The sequence below is a fragment of the Chiloscyllium plagiosum genome, chromosome 28 (assembly GCF_004010195.1).
Source record: "Chiloscyllium plagiosum isolate BGI_BamShark_2017 chromosome 28, ASM401019v2, whole genome shotgun sequence".
In the NCBI taxonomy this organism is placed as follows: domain Eukaryota; kingdom Metazoa; phylum Chordata; class Chondrichthyes; order Orectolobiformes; family Hemiscylliidae; genus Chiloscyllium; species Chiloscyllium plagiosum.
The window spans coordinates 39,316,153-39,329,384 of NC_057737.1; the positions used below are offsets into that span (position 1 = coordinate 39,316,153).

At 40.8% G+C, this 13,232-nt stretch overlaps 1 protein-coding gene across 2 annotated transcripts in view; it reads right to left on the reverse strand.

Moving 5' to 3' along the window:
- hip1 (huntingtin interacting protein 1) overlaps positions 1–12,581 on the reverse strand; it is a 338,601-nt gene extending 326,020 nt beyond the window's left edge. For both annotated transcript variants that reach the window (XM_043718716.1, XM_043718713.1), the window contains exon 1: positions 12,402–12,581. In XM_043718716.1, the coding sequence (XP_043574651.1) occupies positions 12,402–12,506 (105 nt within the window). In that variant the 5' untranslated portion in view covers positions 12,507–12,581. The remainder of the gene's footprint in view (positions 1–12,401) is intronic.
- Between the last annotated feature and the right edge of the window lie 651 nt (positions 12,582–13,232).

Genomic DNA, 13,232 nt, shown 5'->3' on the forward strand with positions numbered 1-13,232 from the left:
CAATCAGACATACATACCTCCAAATTGTCAGTAAATGCACAGATTTTCCAACAGGCATGCTCGTGCTATTTTGAGTCCTGTACCTATCTATACAAGAATAGTGTCCATCCACCTTCAGTGCGGTCAAACAAAACCCACTCCAAGAGATTCAATATGGTGTTCAGCTGAGGAAGGTGGGAGAAGGGAGAGATTGCCAGCAGTGTGCTGGTTTAAATACAAACTGGAAATTGCAGGGTGGTGGGGGGGGGGGGGATGTCAAAGAAACAGATTTTTCAAAATGCATGCACAGTGACAGCAAATTCAGTAACTCAGCAACAAAACAGCCATACAATCATGAATGAGGCCAGTAAACATTTGCCCATGTCCTGTGAGATCACAGTATATTTTTTAATCACTGAATTCTGTAATAGAAGCAGAATTCCTTTTACTATTGATTCTGAAAGCATTAGATGCCAAGGAGACCTGACCATCATTTTTAATTTTCCAAGTCAATTCTCAGCTAACTTATCGACTTGTGTTATTCATCTAAACACTGATTTCCTACAGTCAATGTGCAGGAAGTCCAACAACCAGTTAACTTCAGAAATTACACTGCAGACTTTCTGAACAAGTTACTGTATGATCGCAGCTAGAATCAGGTATTCACTTTATTCTTTAGAAAGAAAACACATCTTTAGAACAAGTGGCTTGACCATTTCACTGAGGGCAATTTATTGGACATGAACACCTCCACTAGGATTGCTACATCTGGTTTCTTCCACCTCACAGGAACAGCTCTGGACAAAAACATAGAAGCTAAGAAATACATCAAGAATTATAGCTTACCTCATAAATCCAATCCCAGCATTGTTTACAAGTGAACCATTACTTCTTTAAATGTATTGTGTGAAAATCAACTGGCTTGCCTTCTGTGGGCAAGTATTTGCTGTAAAAACACTATCTTTTATACATTTTTTAAAAAGTCAACATGTTCAGACATGTTATCTACACCAAAGGAAAAGATGGGGCTTGAACCTGGGCCTCCTGGCTCAGAGGTATGAACGCTACCATGTACTGCAAGAGCTCAGTCACTGTTCATTATAAAGCAAGTTCACATAAGCTACATGATGGCAGAAACTGTTAGTTTCACTCCCATACAATTGCTAGTTACGTTCAGGGACACTCCATTATCACAAAACAGCAACACACAACTCACAACAAAAGTGGCTGTGGCAATTCCCCATTGGAATCATCCAAGTAGTTTGGTTCTAAGATGACAAAATGTTTCCACTGAGACATAATTCATTGACATAGCAAAGGACTTAAAGAACATCTCCAATCAAACGAAATCATCCACCAACCTGCTCGACAGCTCTCTGTCAATTTAAAGGGTATCCAAACTTGAAAGTATCTCTGAAATATCAGTCAAGTGAACCTACTGGTCACCTTGCTCAAACTCTAGATTAGACATCCTCTCTTCAAAGCCAAAACTGAATTTGGACTCCAACTGACATCACTTCAGCAACAAACATGAAAACAGGACGGACAACACAAGATTGTCAAGAACCTTATACATTTTTTAAAAACCTGCTCAGACATGTTATCTACACCAAAGGAGAAGATGGGACTAGAACCTAGCCTCTTGGTTCAGAGGTATGAATGCTACCATGTGCTGTTTTGTTGAAGGTCCTCTATTTCAGAAAAGAGGTTAGGGAGGGGACCCTCTGCCCCACATTCAAACAGTTAGACAAGATTCTAAAGCACAAAATGCAAGTACAATAAATTGTATTATTTGTGCCGAAATTAACAGATTACTCAACGAACAACAGAAAAAGGGTGATTTATTTGTTCATTGATTACATATGATTTGTGGACATTAGTGCAAACTTTCTCCAAAATTTACTCATACAAATTACATCTGCTCTTCCAAAGAAATTTCTAATCGTACAGAACTTTGAGGCCTTGTAAGGCTGTGATCAGAGGCTCGGCTAATGCCATTCTTTCTTTTTTCCTTCTGCAGGTGTATATGGCTCCAATACTTTACAACAGCTTTTGTAAACACAGCGACTGCCATGGCTTTATACATAACAAATTGAGATGTGGACCCCAAGTAAAAACTTGCATTGGTTATTATTTCATGATAGAACAGTGCCCAAAGGAATGAACTTATGCAAATGCTTAGTGGATTAGGACACCACACAGACCAAACTTAGATTTGAAGCCCCAGCTGAGTAGAATTTAGCTGATCCCAGCCAAGAGAGCCAAACAGGCTGAGGAGGAAAGGAGTCAGCCAAGGTTTCCTGTCCTAATCACTGTCTAGACTTAAAGCAGGCAGGTCCATATGTGTACACAAGGTGAGGACATAATCAGGCTACAGTGGTTCCTCCTTCTTATTTGAGGAGCCTGCCAATAATCAGTGTGTCAGAAGACATGAAAAGAAGAAATTAAAAGCAAACTCCGACTACACCCATTGCATTTATCATTGCCCCCAGCATAATAAATGAAAATATTTATATATGCTTTTAGACTGGGAGGCTGTGAAGAGAATGGAACTGGCTTGCAGCCAGACCAGAACACTATGCAGGAAAGATAACAAAGAAATTATATATCTGTACAGGTATTTCAGATACCCAGATACACAACAAACCTTCAGAGATGATGATACTCCTGCTCCTAATTCCTATGTAAGCACATAATATGAGGGTCGAGAATGTGGAAAAACATTTTTATGAATTTTTGAACACACCCTGACTTCTAAACAAAGTTTAAAGCTGAACACTGCAGGATGATCCAATTGAACACACAAAAGGTATCCTGTTCAATCATGAGGACAGAGCAGGTTTGCACACATGCCATGCCTTCCACCACACCTCAAACCAGCACCAGGCCACTTCAAACTACACAAATGAACCAGAGGCAATCTTAGCCCCAGATTAGCACAAGAGTAGGTCAAAGCTAACTACAGTATATAATGTGGGCAGGGAGTCACACCATGTGGCTGGAAAGTATTTCCTTCAAATGTTTTACTGAAAGGAGAGATAAGGCTAGTTATTGAATGGTTGTCAGTGGGGTTTGAGGGAGGAATGACAGCCAGAACACCATGACAACTTCCTGCTCTATGAAAAGAGATTTTCTTGAGAACCACAAAAATCTAAATTGCAGAGGAGAATGGCGTTTACCATCTTTATTTAAATGGTATGCCATCATTTGCTGACATGGTATAATATCAGAGATCCTACCATGCCTTGGTATGTTTGACCATTAGCTCAGCTATGAACTTCCCAGATTCAATCTTTGATGAGGGTGAAGTTCTGCAAATCAGCAAACAAAGTAACCCAGATGTTTCAAACAGACTTAAGCATGAGCCACAGACAGAGAAAATGAGAAGTGTACCCTTTGAAACAGCACCTGGAAGTCAATGCAGGGTAGAATTGGCTCAGAGGTCAAATAACCTGTCAACACTTACAAAAAAAGGCCGGTTGAACAAGACACGAACAGGTGGGCAGTATTTTTAGAATTACACCCAGCAAAAATTCAAATGCTGAGGAAAGCAAAAACGATGGGGGAAATCTTGCTTTCAGACCTTTCCTACTAACACTGATTCCACCACCCTGGAAATGCTGGTCACATTCTCCACTAGTGATGGTGTAAATATTTAATGCACCATCTGTTGTTTTACAAGAATCAATGGAAACAAAGTGACTTATGAACTACACATAAATCATTTGCCCTGCAATGAACAATTAAACCTTTCCAACAAATCTTTGGTTGGGTTACAGCAAATTATCATTCTGCATTTTGGTCCTTTTCTTTTATCAAATGATCAGTCAGACTGGCTACAACCTCTATTCCCACCATACCAAATTACCCATTGTTATCAAATCGAAGTACAATTTACTTCTGATGGTATCTTCAACGTATTAGTTCAAACTACACTAGCAATTACAAGTTTATATTCAAGTTCAGTTTGTATTTTTATTTGATAAAATACATTTCTCATTAATTCAAGCCTGATGATGACACATCCCTTCTCACAGTAACTGTTCCTCTTTCTACTGACAGCAAACTAGAGTTACCCATGTGTCCTTAGAGCTGGGCCCAATCAGCACTTATTCTCTGGGCAAAATGATTATGGGTTCAAGCTCCATTTCAGCACAAAATTTGAGCTCAGAATTGAGATATTTTAAGTGCAGTAATACCCTTTGGCTGTGAGGTAAAAGCAGGGCTTCATCTGTCAATATAATGGATGGGGTATATTGCAGGATATAAAAAAAAAGAGTTTAATGAACTTTTTTGTACCTTCTTTAAATAAGTAGAAGCAAAATCAGATCAGCTTTTGATTTGAGCTAAATTAGTAGAATGCCGGTGATTTGTCTATGTAAACATCACTATTTCAGACATTATGTAAAGCAGTTGAGATATTCTGATAAAGGTATTAAATATATATTTATATATATGTAACACAACTCAGAAGAGGTAGCAGAATGCTCAACTAAAAATTATACTGTATTCAAAAAAAGCAGTTCAAAAGGAATTTCTCATACAAGAACAAATTCAGGAATATTTCAGGGGTGGATGAGAACACAGACACTGGTTGAATATTGAAACAACTTCCCCATGCTTACTATGGTTATGGGGAGAAGGCAGGATCATGAGAAATAGATTAGCCACAGTGGGAGCAGACATGATGGGCCGAATGGTTTAGTCCTGTGCCTGTATCCTATTATCTTATGATAGAGTCGGAGACTAGTGTTATTTATAGCCTCTAGTTGTCTCAGAGGTTAAGTCTGTACTTATCATTTTGTTCAAACCCTGAATGCAGGACGAGATTACCCACTCCAAAATAGAAATTCAGCCTTGACTTTGTACGCGACATCACACAAGTGAAAATGCAGGAAACAATCAGAATTTGCAAATTGTGGCACAACAGCTGAACGGAAAGTTGAATGAGATGTAAAGACTCTAGTACAGTCAAAACATACAAGTCTTCCTGTGCAGCAAACAGAATGACAGCAACCCAGAAGAGTGGAGTACTTGTGCTCTGTGTCACGTGAGCAGACATCTCAAGTGTATTCAAATGGAGAGGGCATTAGACAAAAAGTTCACAAAGGAGTCAATGTTTATTCCAGGCATCAGCGTTACAAGGCTAAAGAAACTCAGGCTTTTCAGCCTTGAAAAGTGATCAAGAGAGGACCTTGCATTCACAAGGTAAATCCACATGTTATTTTGAACTAAATTGAAACAATAGGGTAAGGAGACAGATTCAAGGCAAATGAAAGGCAAAATTAAAGCTGATGGCAGTAAGTTTTTCAAACATATGGATTAACATATGAAGTGGACACCCAGTATTGGAAGTGAAAACTCTGGACTCGTTTTTAAAAAGTAGACACCAGGGCAAGCAAATTATAACAGAAAGTACAAAAGGTTGACTGGCCTTTATCACAATTTGCTCCCACAGATGATGTGCATCCAGCACAAACATTTCCAGCAATGGTCCCTCAGCATTCTTCTTTTCATACTACCAACAACAACATAACCCAGTTGTTCAGTCTGCAAACAAAGAATTCATGCACTAGAAACTGTCTCTCCAAGGACATTGAGCTCTGGAAGCAGTGCCCAAGAGTGTGTGTGGGAACCTGCAATTGTTACTTCATGCACCACCATCCTTCCTCTTCAATGTACAATCCAGCCACCCTTGGCAAAAACTCAAAGTTGAGCCATCAAGCCATGTATAACAGTGATGCCATTCTTTTCAGAAGTAAATACAATGGACAGCTTCCAGATAAAGCCTCACATTGCTAACAGTTGTCACTAATTTTAACTCAAGCCACTCACGACAAGCAAGTTTTCTGCAGTGCTTAATATTCACAAGAGTCCAAGGAGTTGGACTAGACAATACAGAGCAAAAGCAAGAAAGTAAGGAAGTAAAGAGAAAAAGATGAGCAAGTCCAGTAAGATTCATACTGAGCAAAGTGAATAATTAGATGTGCAGAAAGCATACATTTGAATTTTGAACTGTCTGCATCAAAAGAGTAAGTATACGTCTGGTAATAAATGCAGATTTATTATTACAGACTTCTTAAAAGGAATATAATCTATATCTGTCTTGTTCTTTTCCTGCTTCAGCAACATTAGACATTTGCTGTGCTGCGATTTCAGCAGAGACAGAAGAGCAATTCCATTTACTTCAATAAAAAGGATAGTCTTGAATGACCCCAAGCTACACAATAATTAACACTGTTCTGCAACAGAATTTTAACTGGAGTCCACAAATTTCTGGACTGGAAGCAATGAGCCATCAACATAATGAACAACTAAATGACTGTGCCATCAGAACTAGCATTTTCTAGTTAATTACTTCAGTCTTAGAACTAAACCTGCTGTTGAGATAAATTCTCACTAAGTATCACCTTACTCTGTGCAACAATCACCATGATGTTAAGTGATATGAATCTCCCGAACACTGCATCAGTCTCAGCATTTCAATGCTTTTGCATAATGGGAAAAATAAAAATTCCAAACCCTATTTTACCTAATTCCCTCTTCTGAAGATTGTTGAACCTTACTGGGATGCAGCTTAAGTCCTTGATGGTGTTGCTGCATTCCAAAACATGCCCAGCTATCCCTTGTTTGCAAGCCTGAATCTCTCCAAAATGGATTTTCTCCCCTGCAATAGCCATAACCAAGATTACAATGACATTCACAATGAACGTAATACAAAAACCACTCTTCACCCTCTGGATCAGCCAGCAATCTTCAACAGTCAACCACACCATCCTTCTGCAACCCTCTCAACTATTTGCAGTTCAGTATGACTGCTCACAACTGGCTGTGCTGCTCCCCAGCCAATATAGATGGAACTAACAATTTCTGACTCTCTCTTTTCTTCCATATTGCCATCCTGCCCTTTGGTGTCATCCAAAGACATGAGGTCAATTTTTGCCAATATACAATATCGTCCAGCTCGACCTTACCAGCTCTACTTCTCAACCCTTCTTGTTCTCTGTAACATCACATCAGTCCATTACCATAATCTCCCATATCTTGACTGATTCCAATCTCTTTTCCAATCACTGTCTCTGAGGCTGCTTTCAGACGCAGCATCCCATGATGATCAGCTTCACCAACCTTCATCCTCTATCACAAGACACCAATTCCAAGACCATGTCTGCCTCCATCCACCAATAAATTAATTCCCAGCAATGTTTTGGTCACCTCTAGGTTCAACTATTTTAATGCTTTCCTGAATAGCCTCAAAACAGATGTTCATCCAAAATTCTGTTACCTGCATCTGATCCTGCACAAGCTCCCGATGTTTTCGGCGGGTCACTCTCAAGAACGATACACGTACGTAACAAAGTGATGGAACACTATTTCCCAGACTCAGCACTGAACTAAAATCATGTTACCCTGGACATGGCTATTCAGCAAGAAATGAGGAGAAAATAAAAGATAATATGGCACAATAGTTTCAACAAAATGCTTACATTTTGTGTCTGCTTGGACAGCAAGAGCAAAAGCACGGAGTAATATTCTAGCGTGGACAGAACGCAAGTGGAAGCCTAGACATACATGGAACAAATGTTTCATTGCAGAAACATGAAATGGAAAATAAAACAAGACTAAAACTAATAGCTTCCCCCCAGGCTATTGTGAGAATCACAGACACTGATTGCAGTTAAGTCTAAAATCAACTTTTAAGCATCCTACTGAAACAGGATTCTGTACACATGAACTAATCAATTAATACCCGAAACTGTAGTTCAACAAAGCACCACAGTTCATTACAAAGTGAGACTACAGTTGTAAAATCACATCTTCAAAAATTCAGGTTTCAAACTCCAATTGCAATTTATTACCTCACTGTTTTCTATACTAACTATTATTGCACCTCAAGATGAACAAATATGGATCAATAACTTGGAGATTTAGTGTCCACCACATTACAACTCCATTAATATCTCAATCCTGTATTCAGATGTTATATGTTTAAACTCTATGATTACAAGAAATCTCTTTCATTAATCTATCAATTTCATTCCAAACATCGTCTAGTTTCATCTACTTCCCTGACTGATAATCATCAATCTCCTTTGTGCCACACAGCAGTCTGGTCTGTTTAGACACTGGCTACTTGACTGACCAATAACTCAAACAAATGTACTCTCTCCATCCCCATGTTCCACGGCTCTGTAAGGCCAGCCAATATTGTGCCTTGTTCCAAAATTTCTTCTACTATATTAGAACCTCACAAACATGTTCTTTCATTTACAGCTGACATTTCTTAATGAAAGACAACACATTTATCCAAAACAATATGTGCTTTATTGAAGACAACATCTTAAAAACAACAAGTTAAAGTTGTGAAATCAGATGGCACCTCACACCGCCCCAAACAACGTTAACCATGTGCGACACATAACAATACTTCATTACACCACTTAGTACTTCAATGAAAGTTGCCTGCCTATGGAAGAACTACAGCCTTGGAAGAATGCAGTAGAAAACTGCAAATATCTCTCTTCCAAAGGTTTATATTAAATCTTAAAATGTTTTCTCAAGGTGTAAAAAGAATGAGAAGTGATCTCATTCAAACATAGACCTTCTTTTCCCCACAATCAACAGAGAAGGTTCAGAGAGGATATTTCTGCTCGCCAGAGGTGAGGTGGGGACAGGAATTTAATACTCTAAATGCATTACATTTTTCCTCATCCAAGGATGAAGAGTTGATTGCAATCATGTTCAGTTTTGAGAAAGGGTTACGTTAATTCTGATTCCTCACAGATGCTGCCAGACCTGCTGAGCAATTCCAGCAATTTCTGTTTTTGCTTCTGATTTACAGCATCCACAGTTCTTTCGGTTTTTATTTAGTATTTATCTCACTGCCAAATCTCTTCTCGCCATGCCCATCTTAAAGACATTTTGCTCCTCTCTCCGATGAGTTCTGAGGAAATGGTCACTGGACGCAGAACGTTAACTCTGATTTCTCTCCACAGATGCTGCCAGACCTGCTAAGCTTTTCCAGAAATTTCAGTTATTGTTTCACTACAATCCTGAATCTCAATTACACTGGCTACGTGATTGACCAATAATTCTAACCAATGTACTCTCTCCATCCCCATGTTCCATGGCTCTGTAAGACCAGCCTATATTGTGCCTTTTATATGATCCTCTATATCAATGCCGTTTTCCAGCTTTCTCCTCATACTCATCGATGCCGTGAAATTGCACCCCTTTCTTCACAGACATTCTCCAGACAACAATGCTTTGAGTGGATGCACTTACAGAAGTAGAAGAAACAGTAGTCCTCCACTACCTCAGACAGGTAGCCACTATTTTCTTGTTAAATGTGTGCACATGCTGTGTGGCCATTTCTAATTATGTTTGAGAAGATGATGGGGATATTCCTACTTGAAACATTGTGGTGTAGGTACATTCACAGTGTTTATAAGGTGCACAGTTCCATGATTTTAATCAACAATGATGAAAGGAGCAATATATTTCAGAATGGTGGGCAATCAGGAACTGGTGATCCCAAGCATCACAGTGGCTCAGTGATGAGCACTGCTGCCTCACAGCACCAGGGTCCCAGGTTCGATTCCAGCCTCGGGTGACTCTGTGTGGAGTTTGCCCCCGGGTGCTCCGGTTTCCTCCCACAGTCCAAAGATGTGCAGGTCAGGTGAATTGGTAATGCTAAATTGCCCCATAGTGTTAGGTCAATTAGTCAGAGGGAAATGGGTCTGGGTGGGTTACTCTTCGGAGGGTCGGTGTGGACTGGTTGGGCCGAAGGGCCTGTTTCCACACTGTAGGTAATCTAATCTAATCTGCTACTGTTGTTTCTGCAGCTGGTATGGATCACAGGTTGGAAGATACTGACAAAGAAACTTTGATGAATGTACAATGAATAATGTAGATTGTACACATGGCTTTCACTCCTCTGTCGAGGGAATAACCATTTAAAAGATGCTGGAGTAGGTGCCGAACAAAAGAGTTGCTTTGTCCTAGATACTACTGAGCTCAATTGTTTGGAGCAGCATTACAATTTTCTTACCAGCTGCATGGATCTCTGAGGCCAGCAAACAGCAGCAACTTTCAGAATTGGAAGTTAATGCCTTGATTGGTGTGCCAATACCAATCGTGTGTGGGAACATCAGAGCAACTGCATGCACAGTTTCGAAATAACATGATTTGGAGCAACACTCATCTCAGCAATGGAAAGTATTTCATCACAATTCTGACTTAAATCTCCAGATGAAACAGTTTGGATAAATAAGCAGGGCTGTCATTTGCTACAGAAAAATTGCCCTCTGACCTTTTCAGATAGCTGATAGACAGCCACTCCGATATGGCAAATTCTGGTGAATGCTGATCTCGAACATTGGTGCCAGAGAATTTAATAATAGTGGTATGACTGAACATCAAAAGGCAAGTCGCTAAACTGTCATTTGTTGGAGATAATCCTTGTTTAAACCCACATTACTTACCGACCGTCATCTTAAATCAGAGCATGCTTCATTAGCTGGGGAGTTGTGAATTAGTGTTGACACACGTCCCTATTTTTGATCTCATGAAGAAGGGAGGAAAATTGAAACAGCAGATGTGTGGGCAAAGGAAGCTTCTAAAACTCTCCAGCAATTTCCTGGGGCTGAAATGATTATGCCTTCAACACTTCCAACCATCTGCCTTAGTACTAGGCACAACTCAAAGCAGGGAAGAGATCCGTCCCACCCCAAATTCCAACCAACTTGAACTTTACTCGGAATCATGATTCAACACTTGGTAAAATGCTGCTTCAATAGAGGGCAGATGCTTTCATCTCTGGAATACAGCTCTTTTGTCCATGTTTAAACTAAGGCTACTTACAATTCCTGGCAAAACCCAAAGCAAGCATCAGTGACCAGAGTGAGTAAATGTGGCTGCTCCACTGATGTGTCATCCCTCCAAAAACTTTTGATGATTGAGTTGTTCAAGAGCCCAAATTCATTCAAACTTCATTTTTTCTGACAAGCCACACTCGGGTAATATTTAAAAATATTACAGATTATGGAAAACTGTAGTAAGAGAAAGTGCTGGAGAAACTCAGTGGATCCATCATTTCTCAAAAGAGTAACAGAGTTAACGTTTCAAAGTTCAATACGTCTTCTCTTCAGAACATCTGACTTTCCACTTTGTCTCCAGGTTAAATGCCACCAGTGTAACTGTCTGGAACAGTGAGCACAGCTGGTTCTGCAGCAAGGCTTCAGCACTTGAGCTAAAATGTTGTTTGTTGGGGCCAACTATCTTTGCTGTATCCAAAATATGCTCACCATTTACACAATGTCATATGGAGTGAATCCAATTAACTGAAAACTGACTTCAGTGGAGATAAGGATCTGAAGGGCAAATGTCAAGTCCAAACATAATGCAGTAAGATGGGGTGCTTCACAGCAATCAAACCATACAAACTTCCAACAAGGAACGCTCAGCTGGGAGAGAAAGCAGATATTCACAAATTACCCTCACTCTAACACATTTTAAACACAGGAGTAGTTTCCCCACAACACCTACAAAAAACAGTGCTCTATTCACCAATTTCTCTCAGTCCATACAGGGACAGGAAAGATCAAGTATGTTCTGGATCCTGGTGCAAACGAGTTACCCTAGTGACTCAGACAGAAAATATACATCTGCCTGCGCAAAACAACAAGGTGATCCAACTGTGACTGTCCCCACTATTGTACTCATACGCAAAACTGTCGTGTCCTGGACCACTGTCACCCACTGCATTTTACCAGGGATTGGAAAGCAAAACAATTCAGAAAAGGGTAGCCCCAACACTCCGCCAGAACTTCTGCAGTAATAACTTGTCTGAAAACATCACAACAGTTAACTCTGAAAAACTGCTTTGCTGAAATCACTTGAGCCAAGCAACCGGCCCATAAATCTCCAGTCATCAAAAGAAGTGCAGATCACTTTCACACAATCACAACGTTCAAGTACAGACGGGTCACGTAAAACTTATCACACACCATGCAACTTTAAAAATCGACACACAGTGCAATTAAGTTCTGTTTGAACAATGTAAACCTTGCAGGAAGGATGTGGATTGAAACAGGACTCTGGAAGAGGTTGGTAAAGAGTACAAAGTTTAGCTGCAGAAGCGAGGATCTACCTTGTACCCATCCACACACACACACACTCTCACACACTCACTCACACTCTCTCACTCACACACACTCACTCACTCACTCTCTCACACACACTCACTCTCTCACACACACACACACACTCTCACTCACACACACTCTCTCACACACACACTCACACTCACTCACACTCTCTCACACACTCACTCATTCACATTCACACTAGGTCAGCCAAGACATCCTGGGGCCCATAGGGCCCGGGAGCCGGGACCAGAAGCTCCCTCCCCACCCCCTCACCTGGCCTCGCTCGAAGCTCTCTCTCTCCGCCTCCAAGCTGTTGCCCGGACGGCCCCTCAGCAACTGAGCTGGTACTTGTTTGACCGAGCTGGCCATCTTCTCCATTGCCAACGCGGTGATTATTATTATTGTTATTGTTGTTCCCGCTCCAGTCCCTCCACCTCCAACCAACCCTGCACTCAAACCCCGCCCACTCCGTCCCTCCCCATTGGCTACAGACACCACACGCCCCGCGCTCATTGGACAGCACGCGACTCACTTCTCGGGTTCTATAGGTCCAGCCAGACGTCAGTCAACAGCCTGCGTTCCCGCACAATCTCGTCGTTCATTGGATAAAAGTGAAGGCTGCCCAAAGATCATTGGTCAATCTCACCCCCGTCCTCACATCATTGGGTAAAAGTTGTCTCTGCCACTCTCAGGAGACTGGGGGGAATTGACGGGACTTCTTCAAAAAGTTTTCTAATTGTGTTTTGCGAAAGCAGCTATGTTTGAAATCCTATAAAACAAAGGTAGAACTTATTCTTCCCCTTGTCCTGCAAAGTGAAGGAGGCTGCAAACTTTCTGAGAGCATCAGCCTGGTGCCAATAAACATAACCAGTTGGCACCAACACAGCCAGGAGAAACTGCCTCACGAAGAAGTACGAGCATTGAGCCAGCTCACCACTTTGTACGCTGGGCCATTCCTCCTCTGGAAGGAATCAATTTCCCTTTAGTTATTTGAAAAGTTTTTTTATACTTATTGTTTGTAGAATAAGTTGCAATAGGAACACAAGAAATAGGCATGATGTGGAGGTGCCAGTGTTGGACTGGAGTGGACAAAGTCAGACATCA